The sequence below is a fragment of the Fringilla coelebs genome, assembly GCF_963513975.1.
Source record: "Fringilla coelebs genome assembly, chromosome: 24".
In the NCBI taxonomy this organism is placed as follows: Eukaryota; Metazoa; Chordata; class Aves; order Passeriformes; family Fringillidae; genus Fringilla; species Fringilla coelebs.
Genome location: NC_140050.1, coordinates 7,117,079 through 7,132,203, shown reverse-complemented (window position 1 = coordinate 7,132,203; position 15,125 = coordinate 7,117,079). Strand labels below are relative to the sequence as shown.

Genomic DNA, 15,125 nt, shown 5'->3' with positions numbered 1-15,125 from the left:
TTGAGAAGTTCTAATTGATCTAATTCATAAGAGATTCTTTTAAAGATATTGTGCTTACTTGATAACTGAAGGCTTCTTAAAATGTATTACATAGTAGAATATGTATATAATATATAAATATATGTAATTTATAATTTATATAATGATATAATAATAATAATTGTAACATACTAAATATAATTAAATCATAATATAGTAAGAGAATATATAATTATAGAGATGTATAATTGTATATATAACACATAGGTGTATATTATATATAATATATTGTGCATCTATTATCTCATATATAATAATATTCTCATAATATAATAACATATGAGATATGAATATACTATACATTAAATTCTATATTATTAATATGTTATATATAAGAGATAACATACCTTACCTATATATTCTATATTATCTATATGTTACATACAGATAATATAGTATATACAATACTATCCATATCTATTATGTATATATTATAATAGATTGAAAAATCTATGTTACACTAACATATTATACATTATACTGGGAAATCAGTTAATCCATTAACTATGTCTCATATCTGTATTTTGATACAGAGCCATGTTGGTCACAAGAGAGGGTTGAGATTCTGAGGGAAGGAGAACACGGTGCTGATGGTGGAGTGTCCTGGGTGCCCTTCCCTATTCCCATCCCCATCCCTATTCCCATCCCCATTCCCATTCCCATTCCTGTTCCCATTCCCATTCCTGTTCCCCGTCCCCATCCCTGTCCCCAGTCCCATCCCCAGTCCCCGTTCCCAGACCCCGTTCCCATTCCACACTCACGCTGCCTGCAGTAGGTGCCCGTGAATCCCTTCTGGCACAGGCAGGATCATTCCCATTCCCATCCCCATCCCCATCCCCATTCCCATTCCCATCCCATTCCCATCCCACACTCACGCTGCCCGCAGTAGGTGCCCGTGAATCCCTTCTGGCACAGGCAGGATCATTCCCATCCCCATTCCCATCCCCATCCCCATTCCCATCCCATCCCATCCCATTCCACACTCACGCTGCCCGCAGTAGGTGCCCGTGAATCCCTTCTGGCACAGGCAGGACTCCTCGGAGCAGCTGCCCCCGTTCATGCAGCGCACGCTGCAGCTCTGCACTGGGGACAGGACAGGGACAGGAGTCACCCCGGGAATTCCTTCAGGGACAGGGGACACTGCCCTGGGCTGGGAGGGGCTCCCGGGGCTCAGGGATCCAGCTCCTGACTCCAGACACCCCAACAACCCCACCCCATCCAGAGGGTTTTCCAAAGGCTCTGGAGCTCTGGCAGGGTGGGGATGTGCCATTCCCCGGGGAGCCTGGGCAGTGCCCACCACCCTTGGGTGCAGAGCCTTTCCCTGAGCCCCATCCCGAATCCCTGAGCCCCATCCCGAATCCCTGAGCCCCATCCCGAATCCCTGAGCCCCATCCCGAATCCCTGAGCTCCATCCCGAATCCCTGAGCTCCATCCCTGAGCTCCATCCCAGCCTCGTTCCCCACAACCCCAAGGCCTCCATCCTTTTACTTCCTTAAGGAATCCACCCCAACCAAACCTTTCCAGCCTTGTCCTTCCTGCAGGATTTCCTGCAAACGAGGGCATGGATAATTCCTGATGTCTCCCTGTCTTTGACACAACCCTGTCACAATCTTTTCTCTCAGGATTTTATATTTTGCCAATATTTTCCCACCCTTTTTATCATTGTTTTCCATTATTGCTCCATTTTCAACGCTTTTCACACTTCAAGCTGTCTAATCTTCCAAACTCCTCCCTATCAAAGCCTTCTGAGGAGTTTGGGGGGATGGAATTTCCTTGGTGGAGGAAAATCATCAACTTTAAGATATTTCTCCTCCTTTTGCAAACAGAACGTGGCCTCCTTGACAAGATCCAGTTACTGGGAGAGGTTTTTTTTTAAGGAATTTGGAAAGAAAAGCACGAATCCTCCATTCTTCCCTGCGAGGGCTCAGCTTTCCCACAGGATTATGACCCACTGGATGTGACTGAGGCACTGCAGGGAAACAATAGCAATAAATAAATTGGGAAGTTTTATCCTGCTGTGGACACCAAGTGTCGGCTTTAACTGTTTCCTCACTCCATGTCGAAGGAATTTGAGATTAAAGCAGCCCAGAGAGGGATTTTGGGGGCTCAGCAGTGAGTTACAAACACAACTTTCCCTCTGGGATGCCTGGAACAACACATTCCTCCTCTGGAAGGTTTGACCACTCCAACTGCAAGGGCCCGAGGTTGGAGCAAATCATGTGAAAAGTGGATTTCACACAAAAACCCCACGGCTCTGGCTGCCAGGGGGAGGAGGGGCTGGATCTGGCAGCTCCAGGGGTGGATTTATGGGATGGAGGCTCCTCCAACACCAATTCCAGGCTGGGAAGAGCTGGGGCCAAGTGCCTGTCCAGGAGCAGCAGGACTCAGGAGTGTCCAAGCGGGAGAATTCTGATTTTTGGGAATGCTGGGAGCAGGGAGGGCTGGGCTGGGCAGCTCCAAGGGCTCAGCACAAGGGCTGGACATGGGATCTGGAGCTGGGCTGGATCCATCCCCATGTCTGCTCATCTTCCTCCTGCTCCACAGCCAGGGATCAGCCCAAATTTAGATGGGAGTTTAATCCTGCAGGAAACGGAGCTCCAGGCTTCAAAGCCTTGCCTGGATCATCAGACATGAGGCTGCTCCAACTGGGAAAAGGCTGGAAAACACTTCCCCACATCCCTGAGCTCAGCCAGGCAGCCCTGGGGAGGCACAGGGGGCTGGGGGTCAGAGCTGTCCCCATGGCAGGGGACAGCACATCCTGGCACAGCCCCAGCCCCACACCCCAGGGAGCTCAGGAATTTGGGATTTCAGGGCTTGGGCACAGGAAGAGCCCTGCTCCTTGTCCAGAAATTCCCAACCAACTGGCAAACACCCTTCCAGACCCCATTTCTGGCTCCTGCCATGATCCCAAAATCCCCGAGGTCCCATCACCTCCTGATTTATCTGGGAATCCCAGACAGGTTTGGGCTGGAGGGGCCCTTAAAGCTCATCCCATTCCACCCCTTCCTTAGGCAGGGACCTTCCACTGCTCCAAGCCCAGTCCAAGCTCAGCCTGCCCAAGCCTGGCTCTGCTGGAACCCCCTGTGGGTCTGGAATGCACAAGAACATCTTCCAAGCAGGAATTTCAAGGCTTTGTCAGGATTTGCTGGGGTTTGAGGCCAAAGTTGTAGGAAAAGGAGGATGAGAGGAAAAGGAGGATGACAGCTCATCCTCATTAACTTTTCCCAGGATTGGACTGGGCTGGATCAGTCCTACAAATTACTGGAAGGGATCAGTGGCTCTGCCAGGGATCAGCTGTGGGGTTTTTGTCTCTACTCACTCACCACTCCACCTAAACAGCCCCTTCAGAGCGCTCCTAAACCATCCTTACTCCCTGGAGTAGGAAACCAAGCAGGAAACCCTGCTCTTTGTTATTCCAGAGGAGGCAGGGTGGCTTTCCTTGCCTCTGGAATGCACAGTTTGTCTGCTTTTGCACAGAAATCCAGCCCCCAACAGCGAAGTGCAGATTGCAGGAGCCCCTGCAGAGGAGCCCCCCCCTCTCCCAGGCTCCCGGGAATGCCAGGGCCGTGCCCAGATGGATGCAGGGCTCTCGGCATTCCTGGAATTCCTCCCTGATTGCTCCCACATGGACCCTGGCTCCCGCAGTTTGGTGGCTCCAGCACCTTCCCCTCCCCAGGGCTGCAGGCTCTGCTGCTTCCCGGGGATCTGGAGCACAGTGTGAACTTGGGAAGCAGATCCCAGAAACCTCCTCCTCCCAAACCCCCCTGCCTGTGGCTTTGAGGGGTCTCTTCATCACAAAGGCTCCTCTGCAGCCGGGCTCTGATGGAAAATCAATCCTTGGGGTGTCTCTCTCCCTCTGGGACCTCAAAAGACTCCAAAATCCCATTTATTTCTGCAGGGCAAACCCTCAGGGAAGGCACCCCAAACCACAGAATGTATCCTGAAACATGGAATATTTGGTGAGCTCTGCCTAGCTCAGGTGGGGCTGCAGGGATTGGATTCCTTTCCCTTCTGGGAGGGCAGGGGAGCCCCGGGATCAGCAGGAGAATTCCCTCACCTCCAGCTGAGCCGCAGTTGGGGGAGAGCTGTCCATTGGAGCAGGTGCACATGTTGGGCCGGGAGCAGAATCCATCCCCACAGGAATTCCTGCAGATTGCTGGAGGCACACAAGGACACTGGGATCACACCTCGGCAATTCCCAGAGCTGCCTCTGCCCCTGGGACCATCCTTTGGCAATTCCCAGAGCTGCCTCTGCCTCTGGGATCATCCTTTGGGAATTCCCAGAGCTGCCTCTGCCCCTGGGATCATCCTTTGGGAATTCCCAGAGCTGCCTCTGCCCCTGGGATCATCCTTTGGGAATTCCCAGAGCTGCCTCTGCCTCTGGGACCATCCTTTGGGAATTCCCAGAGCTGCCTCTGCCTCTGGGACCATCCCTTGGCAATTCCCAGAGCTGCCTCTCCCTCTGGGACCATCCTTTGGCAATTCCCAGAGCTGCCTCTGCCCCTGGGATCATCCTTTGGGAGAGGAATCACCCAGGGAGGGGCTGGGGCACCTCAGTGGGCACAGCAGGAGTGGGAAATCCCATCCCATCTTTACCCCACAGAAACGCAGGACATCATCCAATTCATGGATTCTCCAGCCCAGACAGGAAGGAAAACTCCCAGTCCAGGTGAGATTTACCTCAACCATCCTCCCAACTCCCAATCCAGGTGAGATTTACCTCAACCATCCTCCCAACTCCCAATCCAGGTGAGATTTACCTCAACCATCCTCCCAGCTCCCAATCCAGGTGAGATTTATCTCAGTCACCCTCCCAGCTCCCAATCCAGGTGAGATTTATCTCAGTCATCCTCCCAACTCCCAATCCAAGTGAGATTTACCTCAACCATCCTCCCAACTCCCAGTCCAGGTGAGATTTACCTCAACCATCCTCCCAGCTCCCAATGCAGGTGAGATTTACCTCAACCATCCTCCCAAGTCCCAATCCAGGTGAGATTTATCTCAGTCACCCTCCCAACTCTCAACCATCCCCTCAACTCCCAATCCAGGTGAGATTTACCTCAACCATCCTCCCAGCTCCCAATCCAGGTGAGATTTACCTCAATCATCCTCCCAACTCCCACTCTAGGTGAGATTTATCTCAATCATCCTCGTGGCCCCTTAAAGATGCAAATTCCCGCCTGGAAACAGCTTTGGTGACACCAGGTTTGCCGTGTCCCCATCAAGGAACAGAATTATTCCATGGGATGGAGCAGGAAATCATTTCCTCAGGAGCCAGCCCTGCTCAGGAGCCTGCTGTGCCAAAGCTGGCACTGCCAGGGCACACAGGGACACCCGAGGAGAGGAGGAAAGGCTGAATTCAGGAACTGGGACCAGCCGGGTTTAACTGGGATTAGCAGAGCTGGGAATTCCCAGGAGCTGGGAAATCACTGTTGGGAGGGATCAGCTGGATGAAGTGGGGCAGGGACAGAGGGATACTCACGGACAATGCACTGGTTCCCTCCGGGCAGGGTTTTCCAGCCAGGACAGCAGTAGGAGTGGAACCGGGAGCCGCAGACGTTTGGGCTGAAAATCAAACACAGTTTGGGGTTGTTCCCTCTGTTCCAGGGGCTTTGGATGAATCCAGGCTCTGCAGGAGAGCAGGGAAGAGCTCCCTGTGGGACATTTCCCTCCCAAGTCCATTCCCTCCTGTTCATCATTTCGGGAGGTTTTGGTCAAAATCCCAAAGGAGCAATGTGGTACCAGTCCCAGGGACTGGGAGGGAAGGGAGCTCAAGGAGAAGGATAAAGTGGAATATTTTTAATGAGGGGGCAGACACCACCTCTTTCCCAGTGGGATCCATCCCAGGATTTCATGCAGGGATCCTGGGAGATGGAGGGTGAAACTCAAAGATGCCAGTTGTTCCTCCCAGAGTGAACCTTGCTGAGCATCTGCTAAAAATTAGCAGAGTTTCCAAATAAACCATGGGGAGAATCCACTCTGAGGGGGCTGGGGTTGATGATGCCCCAGCAATGAGCCAGGGGGAGAAGGGAATGAGATTCCAGAGCAAAAATTCCACAAGGACAACACTGGTTTGTAAGGGGGAGGGAAAAAATATCTTCAGCAAATTTAGGATAAAATTAAAGTTATCAGCAGTTTGCTGGGAAACATGAGCTGGGATTCCTCAGTTCCATCAGAAAGGTCAGGATAAAAGGGATCTCTTCAAATCATGGAATTACAGAAGGATCTTAAAACTCATGGAATTCCAGCCCTGCCAGACCCCTTCCGCTGTCCCAGGCTGCTCCAACCTGGCCTTGGACACTTCCAGGGATGAGGACATAATTACAATTAAATATAAAGTTTAAATTTTAAATTAAATTTTAAAATCCAGGGGTTTTTCCCGCTCCTCTCAGCGCTGCCTCCTTGGGTTTTTTCCCAGAGCTGGAGATGCCCTGGAGCGTTTTTCCACGGCTGGATCGTCCCTTCTCACCTTCAGTGCCTCTAAAAGGGCTCATTAGCTAATGAGAATTATGTAAATGAGGCGAATGTGACCCAAAGAAAGGATAGAGGGAAAACAAACGCTCGGCATCGCCTTTGTGCTCCTTAAACAAACGCCGGGATTAGCGATAAACAGGGAGGGAGCAGCGGGAATTCCAGTGGGAGCTGGGAAATGAGGGGGAAAGGGGGAAAAAAAGAGGGAAAAAGAGGAATGAAAGAGGAAAAAGAGAGGGAACAAGATGAAAATGAGGAAAAAAGAAAGGGAGGAAAAAGAGAGGGAAATGGAGAGGAAAAAAGAAAAAGAGGGGGAAAGGAGGAAAAAGAGAGAATAAAAGAAGAAAAAAGAAGGCGGAAAAGAAGAAAAGGAGAGGGGAAAAAATAGAAAAAAAGAGGGAAAAAAGAGAGGAAAAAAGAGGAGGAAAAAGCGGAAAAAAGAGGAAAATCCCACTGGAACAGAGCCCTGGGCTGGGAAATGCTGGATGGGAACCCCATCAGCCAATTCCCAACTTGTTCACCCTTTTTAAAAACATGACCACTGACTCCAGGTTTTCCCAACCTTCCAGAGCCACCTCTGGCTGCACCAGTGAAAATTCACCCAACTGCAGCCTGGTGAGGATTTTCAGCTCCAAAAGGAGGGAGGGAGGGAGGGATGTCTGCTACCCATGGAAAAGCTCCTTTAGGGAGGAGACGGGGAAGTTTCTTCTGGGATTATTTCACACACCCCTCCCCTTGCAGCCTTTTTCTCATTGTGAAACTCAGACAAAATGAATGTGGGTGACTCCAGGCTGTGGTTTTCCAGGGACAATGATCCCACCTCTCCATCATTTTTCCCCCAATTCAGGATTTGCTCTGGTTTCTCTCCCTGCCCGGGATTTTGCTGCGCCCTCGGGATCGGCTCTGACAATGACTTGGGGACGGCTCTGGAGCCCCCCCGGGGGGATCACAGGGGACAAACTCTGCTGCCAAACATCGGGGTGGGTTTGGGAAAGCACCTCCCTTCCCACCCCGAGGGATTTGGGATGGTGTCAGGGTGTGGGAGCAGATCCCAAAGCTTTGTGTCCCCCTCCTGTGCCCACCAGATCCCCCAGGAAAGGCTGGCAGGGTTTATTTCAGAGAACCCCCAGCCTGAGGAGTCCTCTGCTCACTGCCCCGGGCCTGGCTGTGCTCCATGAGGAATTTGCAATGGAAAAATTCCAGAAATCCCCCCTGGGAAAGTCAGACCTGGCCCCGCTCAATGTGGGGACAAAGGGGCTGCAAAGGGGCTTCTGAACCCCTCCCAGCTGGAACCCATCCCTGGCTCCCCAAAGCAGCTCCTGAGGACTCTCAGGAATGGGTTCAAGTCCCAACAATTCCAATTATTTTCGGTTCTACGAGCTGGTGTTCAAAGGTGAGAGGTGCTGAATGTCTGTACCACAAGGAAAAGCCACAAAGCTCAGAACTTCCAACAGAAATTTGGATGTGTGACACTGCCAGCACAAAAATATTCCAAACTCAGCACGTAGAAACACGGGATCATAAAATCCCAGACTGGTTTGGGCTGGAAGGGCCTTAAACCCCATCCAAACCCAGCCCTGCCTTGGGCAGGGACCCCTCCCACTGTCCCAGGGAGCTCCAACCCAGCCTTGGAGCCTTCCAGGGATGGAGCAGCCACAGCTGCTCTGGGAATTCTGCTCCAGGGCCTCACCTCTGGGAGGTGGAATTAATATTTTTAATTATTCTTATTGGGTTTCATCAAAGGAATGAAGGAAAGCAGAAGGGAAGTCTTGCAGGGGCTGTGCAGGGTTGGGTTCCAGCTGCTCTGGGTTCAAGCCCAACAATCCTGACCCTTTTCTATTTTATGTTTTTTTCAGCAAGGGGGGGATCTATTAAAACCTTGTTAAACACCTTTGCTTTGTCCATAAGAGCATCTTTTCCCCTTTATTGGGTTCCTCCCACATCTCCTCTGTGTGGATGGCAGGAAAATCTCCCTTCTTGGTGCACATTTAATTCAACCCCTACAAACCAGCAAGGAACCTTTTCCTTTGAAAAAAACACTCAAAATCCCTCAGATTTCCAGGAACTACTTCACACTTTCATTTGGAATGCAGCACTACCAACGCTTCCATTTTTTTTTTTAATTTTTTTTTTTCCTCCCTCCTTAAACTCTGAAATAAATCAAAACTTCAAATGCAGCCCTTAAAACTTCCAGACAAAACCCATACAACCTCCGGCTCCTCCGCCAGATATCCCTTTGCCATTCCAATATTCTCCCTCACGATTCCTGCCAAAAACAAGAGAGCCCAGCCACGGCCAGGAGGCCAAGATCAACCATTTCACAACATAAATCAGGGCCCAGAGGAAAACTGAGGAACAAAAGTCTCGAGTCAGAGGTTTCCAAGCGCTGCCTTCGCGTTGTTCCCGGTGCTGTTCGTAGTATCCCAGCCCTGGCACGGGGAACGAGGCTGGGACGTGGAGCTGGGAGCAGGAATGTGCTCCAGAGGTGCCTGGATCACAGGGGCAGAGCTCCAGCTGTGCCTCTCCCCAGGGAAATCTGGGGCTCTTTTTGCTAATTTGGTTTTTGAAGCGTTTCAAACATTGATCTTCTCCCCCCCAGTGAGGGGTTCTGGCTGCCTGAACCCCAGGATTGAGGGAAAAATGGGGAAATTTCAACTTCTGGTGCACGTTAGGAGCACTTTGGTTTGGAGGATCACAGAATTGTTGAGGCTGGAAAAGGCCTGGAGGTGCTCAGGCAGTGCCACCACCACGGTGACCAGCCTGTCCCCAAGTGCCACCTCCACGTGGCTCTGAAACCCTTTCCACTCCTAAAATTCTGGTGGAACTGCAGGGCCAGGAATGGGCTGGGATGAAAATCCTGCTGGAAATGCCCTGTGCCCTCTCTGAGGACACCCAGAGGGGCTGCAGCTCCATCCTTGACCTTTGGCATCACCCCAGAGTCAGGTCCAGACCCGTTGGTGTCCCCTGGCCCCAAATCCCAGCTCTTGCCTTCCCCTCTCCTTTGCATCCAAGCTCAGGGAGGTTGTGGAGAACCCTGAGCTCCTGTTCTGCAGTTCCAGCACCTCCCTGTCCTTTCCCTGGTGGAAAATCCAAGTTCAGGGAGGTTTTGGAGAACCCTGAGCTCCTGTTGGGCAGCTCCAGCATTTCCCTGTCCTTTCCCTGGAGAAAAATCCCAGTTCAGGGAGGTTTTGGAGAATCCCTGAGCTCCTGCTCTGCAGCTCCAGTATTTCCCTGTTCATCTCCCAGTGGAAAATCCAAGTTCAGGGAGGTTTTGGAGAACCCTGAGCTCCTGCTCTGCAGCTCCAGCACTTCCCTGTCCATCCCCCGGTGGAAAATCCCAGTTCAAGGAGGTTTTGGAGAACCCTGAGCTCCTGTTCTGCAGCTCCAACATTTCCCTGTCCTTTCCCTGGTGGAAAATGAGGAGGGGTCAGAAATCAGCTGGAAGCTGCTGCCATTCCCTTTCCACCACAATTAATTTGTGGCACCCCTCAGGGCAGGGGTGCCCCAAACTCCTCTCCCAACATCCTCTCCCCATCCATCTCCTCACTTGCAGCTGGTAATTAACAGCTTGCCCTAACGAGCTGTGGCTTTATCCCTCCCTGGACAGTGGGATGGCAGTGCCAGCCCAGCCCTGCCCTGCTCCCCCTCTGCCCCACACATCCCTGCTCCTGGAAAGTGCCCAGGAGTTCATTAAAGCAATAATAAAGCAATAATAAAGCAATAATAAAGCAATAATCCCACCCCAGAACGGGATTTGTCAGGGCTGGGCCCTTCAGGAGAGGCTCATCTGAAATTGTCTCTCCTTTAATGGGTTTAAGGCTGGATTAAAGCTGGGCCTGGGCTGGGATTTATTGCTCCCCATGCCTTTATTAATTGTTATTTGGGAAAGCAGGGCTGGATAAGAGGCTTGTTTATTTTGCATTTAATCCCCGCTTTGCATTTATTTCATGCTTTTCCCTTTATTGAAAGAGGCTGGGATGGGAATGAGCTCTAAATAAATCTAATTCCAGCAGAAACAGACCCACTCTTCAGCCTGAACTGCTGGGGCCTCTTCCCAAAGCCTCTCCAAGTGCCCTGGAGCAGGGACAGCAGCAGGGCCAGCTCGTGTTGGGCACCTGGAGCCACTGGAGCAGCTCCTCCCTCCCAGTCCCTGGTTTGGATGGATTCTGGATGATCTTTGAGGTCCTTCCAAGCCAAACCACGCTGGGATTCTGCAAAACCCACAGGAAGTGGTTGGTGCCACTTGTGGGTGATATTTAAGAGAAACTGAACCAATGTTTGGGTGGTTTTTTTTATCTCCCAGAGTTTAAAAAACTCCCTAAAAATCACCTGAGTCCCATTTTTCTCTCTGAAGTTCTGGTGGGGTTTTGTTTTCTCGTCCAGTTTGGGAAGCCACAGAGTTTGGGGCACAGACAAAGATAAATCCCAGGAGAATCAGGGCTGGAAAACACCTCAGAGATCATCCCAACCACTAACCCAGCCGGGGGGAGCAAAATGCCCAAAGGGAAGGGAAAAACCCAAATCTTGTCGGGGTTGGTGACTGTCCCTGGAGCCCTGGGATGTGTCTGTCCCTCACCAGGCTTTTGGGGAAGGAAAACACGGATAAAATCCTCCAGGAATGGCAGGAAAACGTTGTAAAAGATTTTGGGAGCTGGAATAAAAGGTGTGGGAAGGGAAAACTCTGATTAATTCGCATTGGGGAAATCAAATCCTTTCAGGGGACCAATAAAGCAGAGCTGCAGCCAGCCCAGGGGCCCTGGGATGGTTTTCCACCCTCAAATCCAACAAATCCTCAACCTTTGTCCATTTTCCTCCATCCAGACCCAACATCCACATTTTTGGACCCTCTCTCAGCACCCCCAGTGCCCAGGGAATCTCCAGTCCAGCCCAGGGACACAGCTGAGCTCAGCTGGGTTTAAATTCCAGCTCTGGAATTCCAAATTCCTCCCTGCCAGCCCTGGAGCTGGTTTATCTCCCTGAAAGGGAAAGCTGGGGGGCTGGGAAGGAAAAGCCACAGCAAATATTTGCAATGGTGTCCTGAGCTGTTAAACGGACACCAGGGATAAATGGGATTAAATGTTCACTGGGTGGCTTTGGGGAAGAGATAATTCCACAAAATGCAGTTGTCAAGGTCACCCACGTGCCCACAGCGTGGAACAACCCCAGATTTAAACAGCTGAGCCAACCTTTATTGACATTTCCCCCTTGCTTCGTTCCTTTGGCCACTCTGAGAGAAGCAAACCTGGAACTGGGACTGATCTGCTTTTCCCAAAGGGAAATCCCACAGCAGAAAAGGACCCTGAGGCCTTAAAGCAGCAAAAGCCAGGCCAGGGAGGATCCCAGAATGATTAAATTTGGAAACAACTTCAGAGATCATCAAGTCCAACCTCCCAACATTGATCCATAACTAAACTTCCCAGAATTGTTTCAAGGATTCCCTTCCATGCAGGCTGGAATTCCAGGAGGAGATTCCTCCATCCCCATTGCCTGGATTTCCAGGAGGAGATTTCTCCATCTGGACAGGCTGGAATTCCAGGAAGAGATCCCTCCATCCCCACAGTCTGGATTTCCAGGAGGAGATTTCTCCATCTGGACAGGCTGGAGTTCCAGGAGATGCCTCCATCTGGACAGTCTGGATTTCCAGGAGGAGATTCCTCCATCCCCACAGTCTGGAATTCCAGAAGGAGATCCCTCCATCTGGACAGGCTGGAAATCCAGGAGATCCCTCCATCCCCACAGTCTGGAGTTCCAGGAGGAGATCCCTCCATCCCCACAGTCTGGAGTTCCAGGAGGAGATCCCTCCATCCCCACAGGCTGGAATTCCAGGAGGAGATCCCTCCATCCCCACAGGCTGGAATTCCAGGAGGAGATCCTTCCATCCCCACAGTCTGGAATTCCAGGAGGAGATCCCTCCATCCCCACAGTCTGGAATTCCAGGAGGAGATCCCTCCATCCCCATAGTCTGGAGTTCCAGGAGGAGATCCCTCCATCCCCACAGTCTGGAATTCCAGAAGGAGATCCCTCCATCCCCACAGGCTGGAATTCCAGGAGATCCCTCCATCCCCACAGTCTGGAGTTCCAGGAGGAGATCCCTCCATCCCCATAGTCTGGAATTCCAGGAGGAGATCCCTCCATCTAGACAGGATGGAATTCCAGGAGGAGATCCCTCCATCCCCACAGTCTGGGATTTCAGGAGGAGATCCCTCCATCCCCACAGTCTGGAGTTCCAGGAGGAGATCCCTCCATCCCCACCTGGGCTCCAGCTGCAGCCCAAACCCAGCCCTTTTTTGGGGCAGTGCCCCCATTCCAGCAGCATTCCAGCATTCCCCAGCCCCTGGCACTGCCCAGCCCCGTGCATGGATCCCTCTCTGCTCCTGCCCAGGGGCAGGGGCACAGCCCAGGAGCTGCAGCCAAAGAACTGAAACCAACCCCAGAGCAGCAGGGGCCAGGAACCATCTCAGAGCAGAGGCAGAGCTCAGCCTGGGCTCTCCTGCCGGGCCTGGACCCCCTCCTCAGGTGGGAAACGGCCCCAGATTTGGGAGGGAGCGGGAGCTGCCCCAAGGTTTGCCCCCTTCCCAGGGGCAAAACCCTCCCAGCACCTGGAGCACAGCCAGAGGGACCCCAGGGGCAAATCCCGAGGTGACAACACCCCCAGGGATGTGGCACAGCCACCCTGCCAGGCACGGAATGGGCTGGCTTGGAAGGACCCTAAAGCCCACCCAGTGCCACCCCTGGCTTGGAAGGACCCTAAAGCCCACCCAGTGCCACCCCTGCCATGGCAGGGTCACCTCCCACTGCCCCAGGTGCTCCCAGCCCCATCCAGCCTGGGATGGGATGTGCCCAGCCTGTCTGGGAATTCTGTGCCCACCCAGCCACCAGGTGGGCGTGGGGGCTCTGCCGTCCCTGCAGGTGAGCCCAAAAGGAGCTCAGTGCCCAGCACTGCTCCCACGGGATCCTCCCAGATCCAGCCCCTCCTTCCCCAGGGAAGGACAACCCCACCAGCCCAGCCCCGTGCGCTCTGCCCACCCCCCAAAATCCACTTTTCCAGAGAGATGAGAACTCCAACTCACCCTCGCAGCGAGTCCTGGCCCCTTCTCCTCACCCTGTTCGGGGGTCTCTCCTCGTAGGCTGCAAATCTGTCTGTCTGCAAGTCCCCCTCGTACTGTCCCCGGGCCGGGGCCACGGCCAGCACGGCCGTGCAGCCCAGCAGGAGCCTGGCCAGCCACCGATCCCCCATGCTGGCCCCGGTTCCAGGAGTGCCCCGAGGGCTCTGTCCAGCTGCAGGCTCCCTGCTGCCCTCGCAGGAGGAGGAGGAGGAGGAGGAGGATGGATTTTGGCAGCAGCCCCCGGGTGCCGAGGACCCGTCCTGGAGTTCCCTTTCTGGAAGGAAAAGAGGGGGAAAGAGGCTTTTGAAGGAGTTTTTGGTTTTGGAAGTCATTGATCAGCCCAGGCAGCCCCTCCTGGAGGTGATCCAGGGGATCAGGCTGGCCCAGCCAGTGTCCCCACAGCCTGTCCCCACTGCCTGTCCCCACCCCTGCCCTGCCAAATCTTTCTTTCCCAAGAGCTGGGAGCCAGGAGATGCCCAGGAGCTGTGGTTTGATTTTCCTGATGGAGAAACAAAGAGCACCCAGAGTCCTCCAAGGCGAGAGGAGAAGGTCAGGAAAGAGCAGCTCCTGCTCGTGGCCATCATCCCACAGCTCCAGGAGACCCCAGCTCACCATGGCCCCGGGGACAGCTGTCCTGGCACGGGGACACCCCTGGCACGGCACTGACACCCCAGGGGTGGGTGATTTTGGGGTCTGGCAAGGCTGGGATCAGGGGGAGGAGATGAGGAATCCCAAGGGAAAGGCTCAGAAGGGATCCCAGAGCCACCGCTCCCAAATCCCCCAGCTCTGCCCGTGGGGAGCTCAGGACCCCCAAAATTTGGAGTTTCAGGAATGAGGAATCCTCCTGGAACAATCTGTGCTGCGAGAGGCCCCGGGTGGGGAAGGAGAGGCCCCCGAGCCACCCCTGACTGTCCCCCCTGCTCTCCCACTGCAGCTTTCCCGGGCCAGCCCAGCCTCGAAAATCAGCCCAGGCAGGACAGAAAATGTGTCTGAACCAAAAAAAAAAAACCCAAAAAAAACCCCACCAGAAAAAAACCCCAAACCCTACAATTAATGAAAAAATAATTAAAAAGAATTCAAAGTTCAATTTCCCTCGCTGCTCCCAGCGTCCCAGCTGGGAATGCCTCAGCTCTGGAGGGCAGGAATTTTTCAGGCTCTAAGGTTTCAAACGCAGGGAGTGAGGAGGGTGGGAAGGGGAAAGGAGACAAAGAAATGCCCTCCCTGCAGCCCCCCGAGCCTGGCTCTGCGGGCTCCGCTTATCTCCAGCCACACAAAAGGCGGAGTGTTCCTTCCCTGTCCCGCAGCTCCCGAGGAAAGGGGCACATGCAGGAAAAAGTGGCAAAAAAAAAAAAAAAAAAGGTTTAAAAATTAAAAAAAAAATAGAATAAATTTAAAATAAAGCACAAAAAGTTTCGCACTCCAGCGATTTAAAGCGAAGGAATTCCAGCTGCATCCATTTCCCCGCGGGGGGATGAGGAGCCTGACAAATGATCGATACACGGGACATTC

At 52.7% G+C, this 15,125-nt stretch overlaps 1 protein-coding gene across 1 annotated transcript in view; it reads right to left on the bottom strand.

The window, feature by feature from the left end:
• The window catches only part of FBN3 (fibrillin 3), a gene marked incomplete at both ends in the record, with an annotated part of 73,737 nt that extends 59,990 nt beyond the window's left edge, over positions 1–13,747 (bottom strand). Inside the window, 4 exons of the mRNA XM_084220966.1 lie at positions 1,027–1,122; positions 4,097–4,195; positions 5,522–5,604; positions 13,581–13,747. Of these exons, the coding sequence (XP_084077092.1) occupies positions 1,027–1,122; positions 4,097–4,195; positions 5,522–5,604; positions 13,581–13,747 (445 nt within the window). The remainder of the gene's footprint in view (positions 1–1,026; positions 1,123–4,096; positions 4,196–5,521; positions 5,605–13,580) is intronic.
• Positions 13,748–15,125: the final 1,378 nt, after the last annotated feature.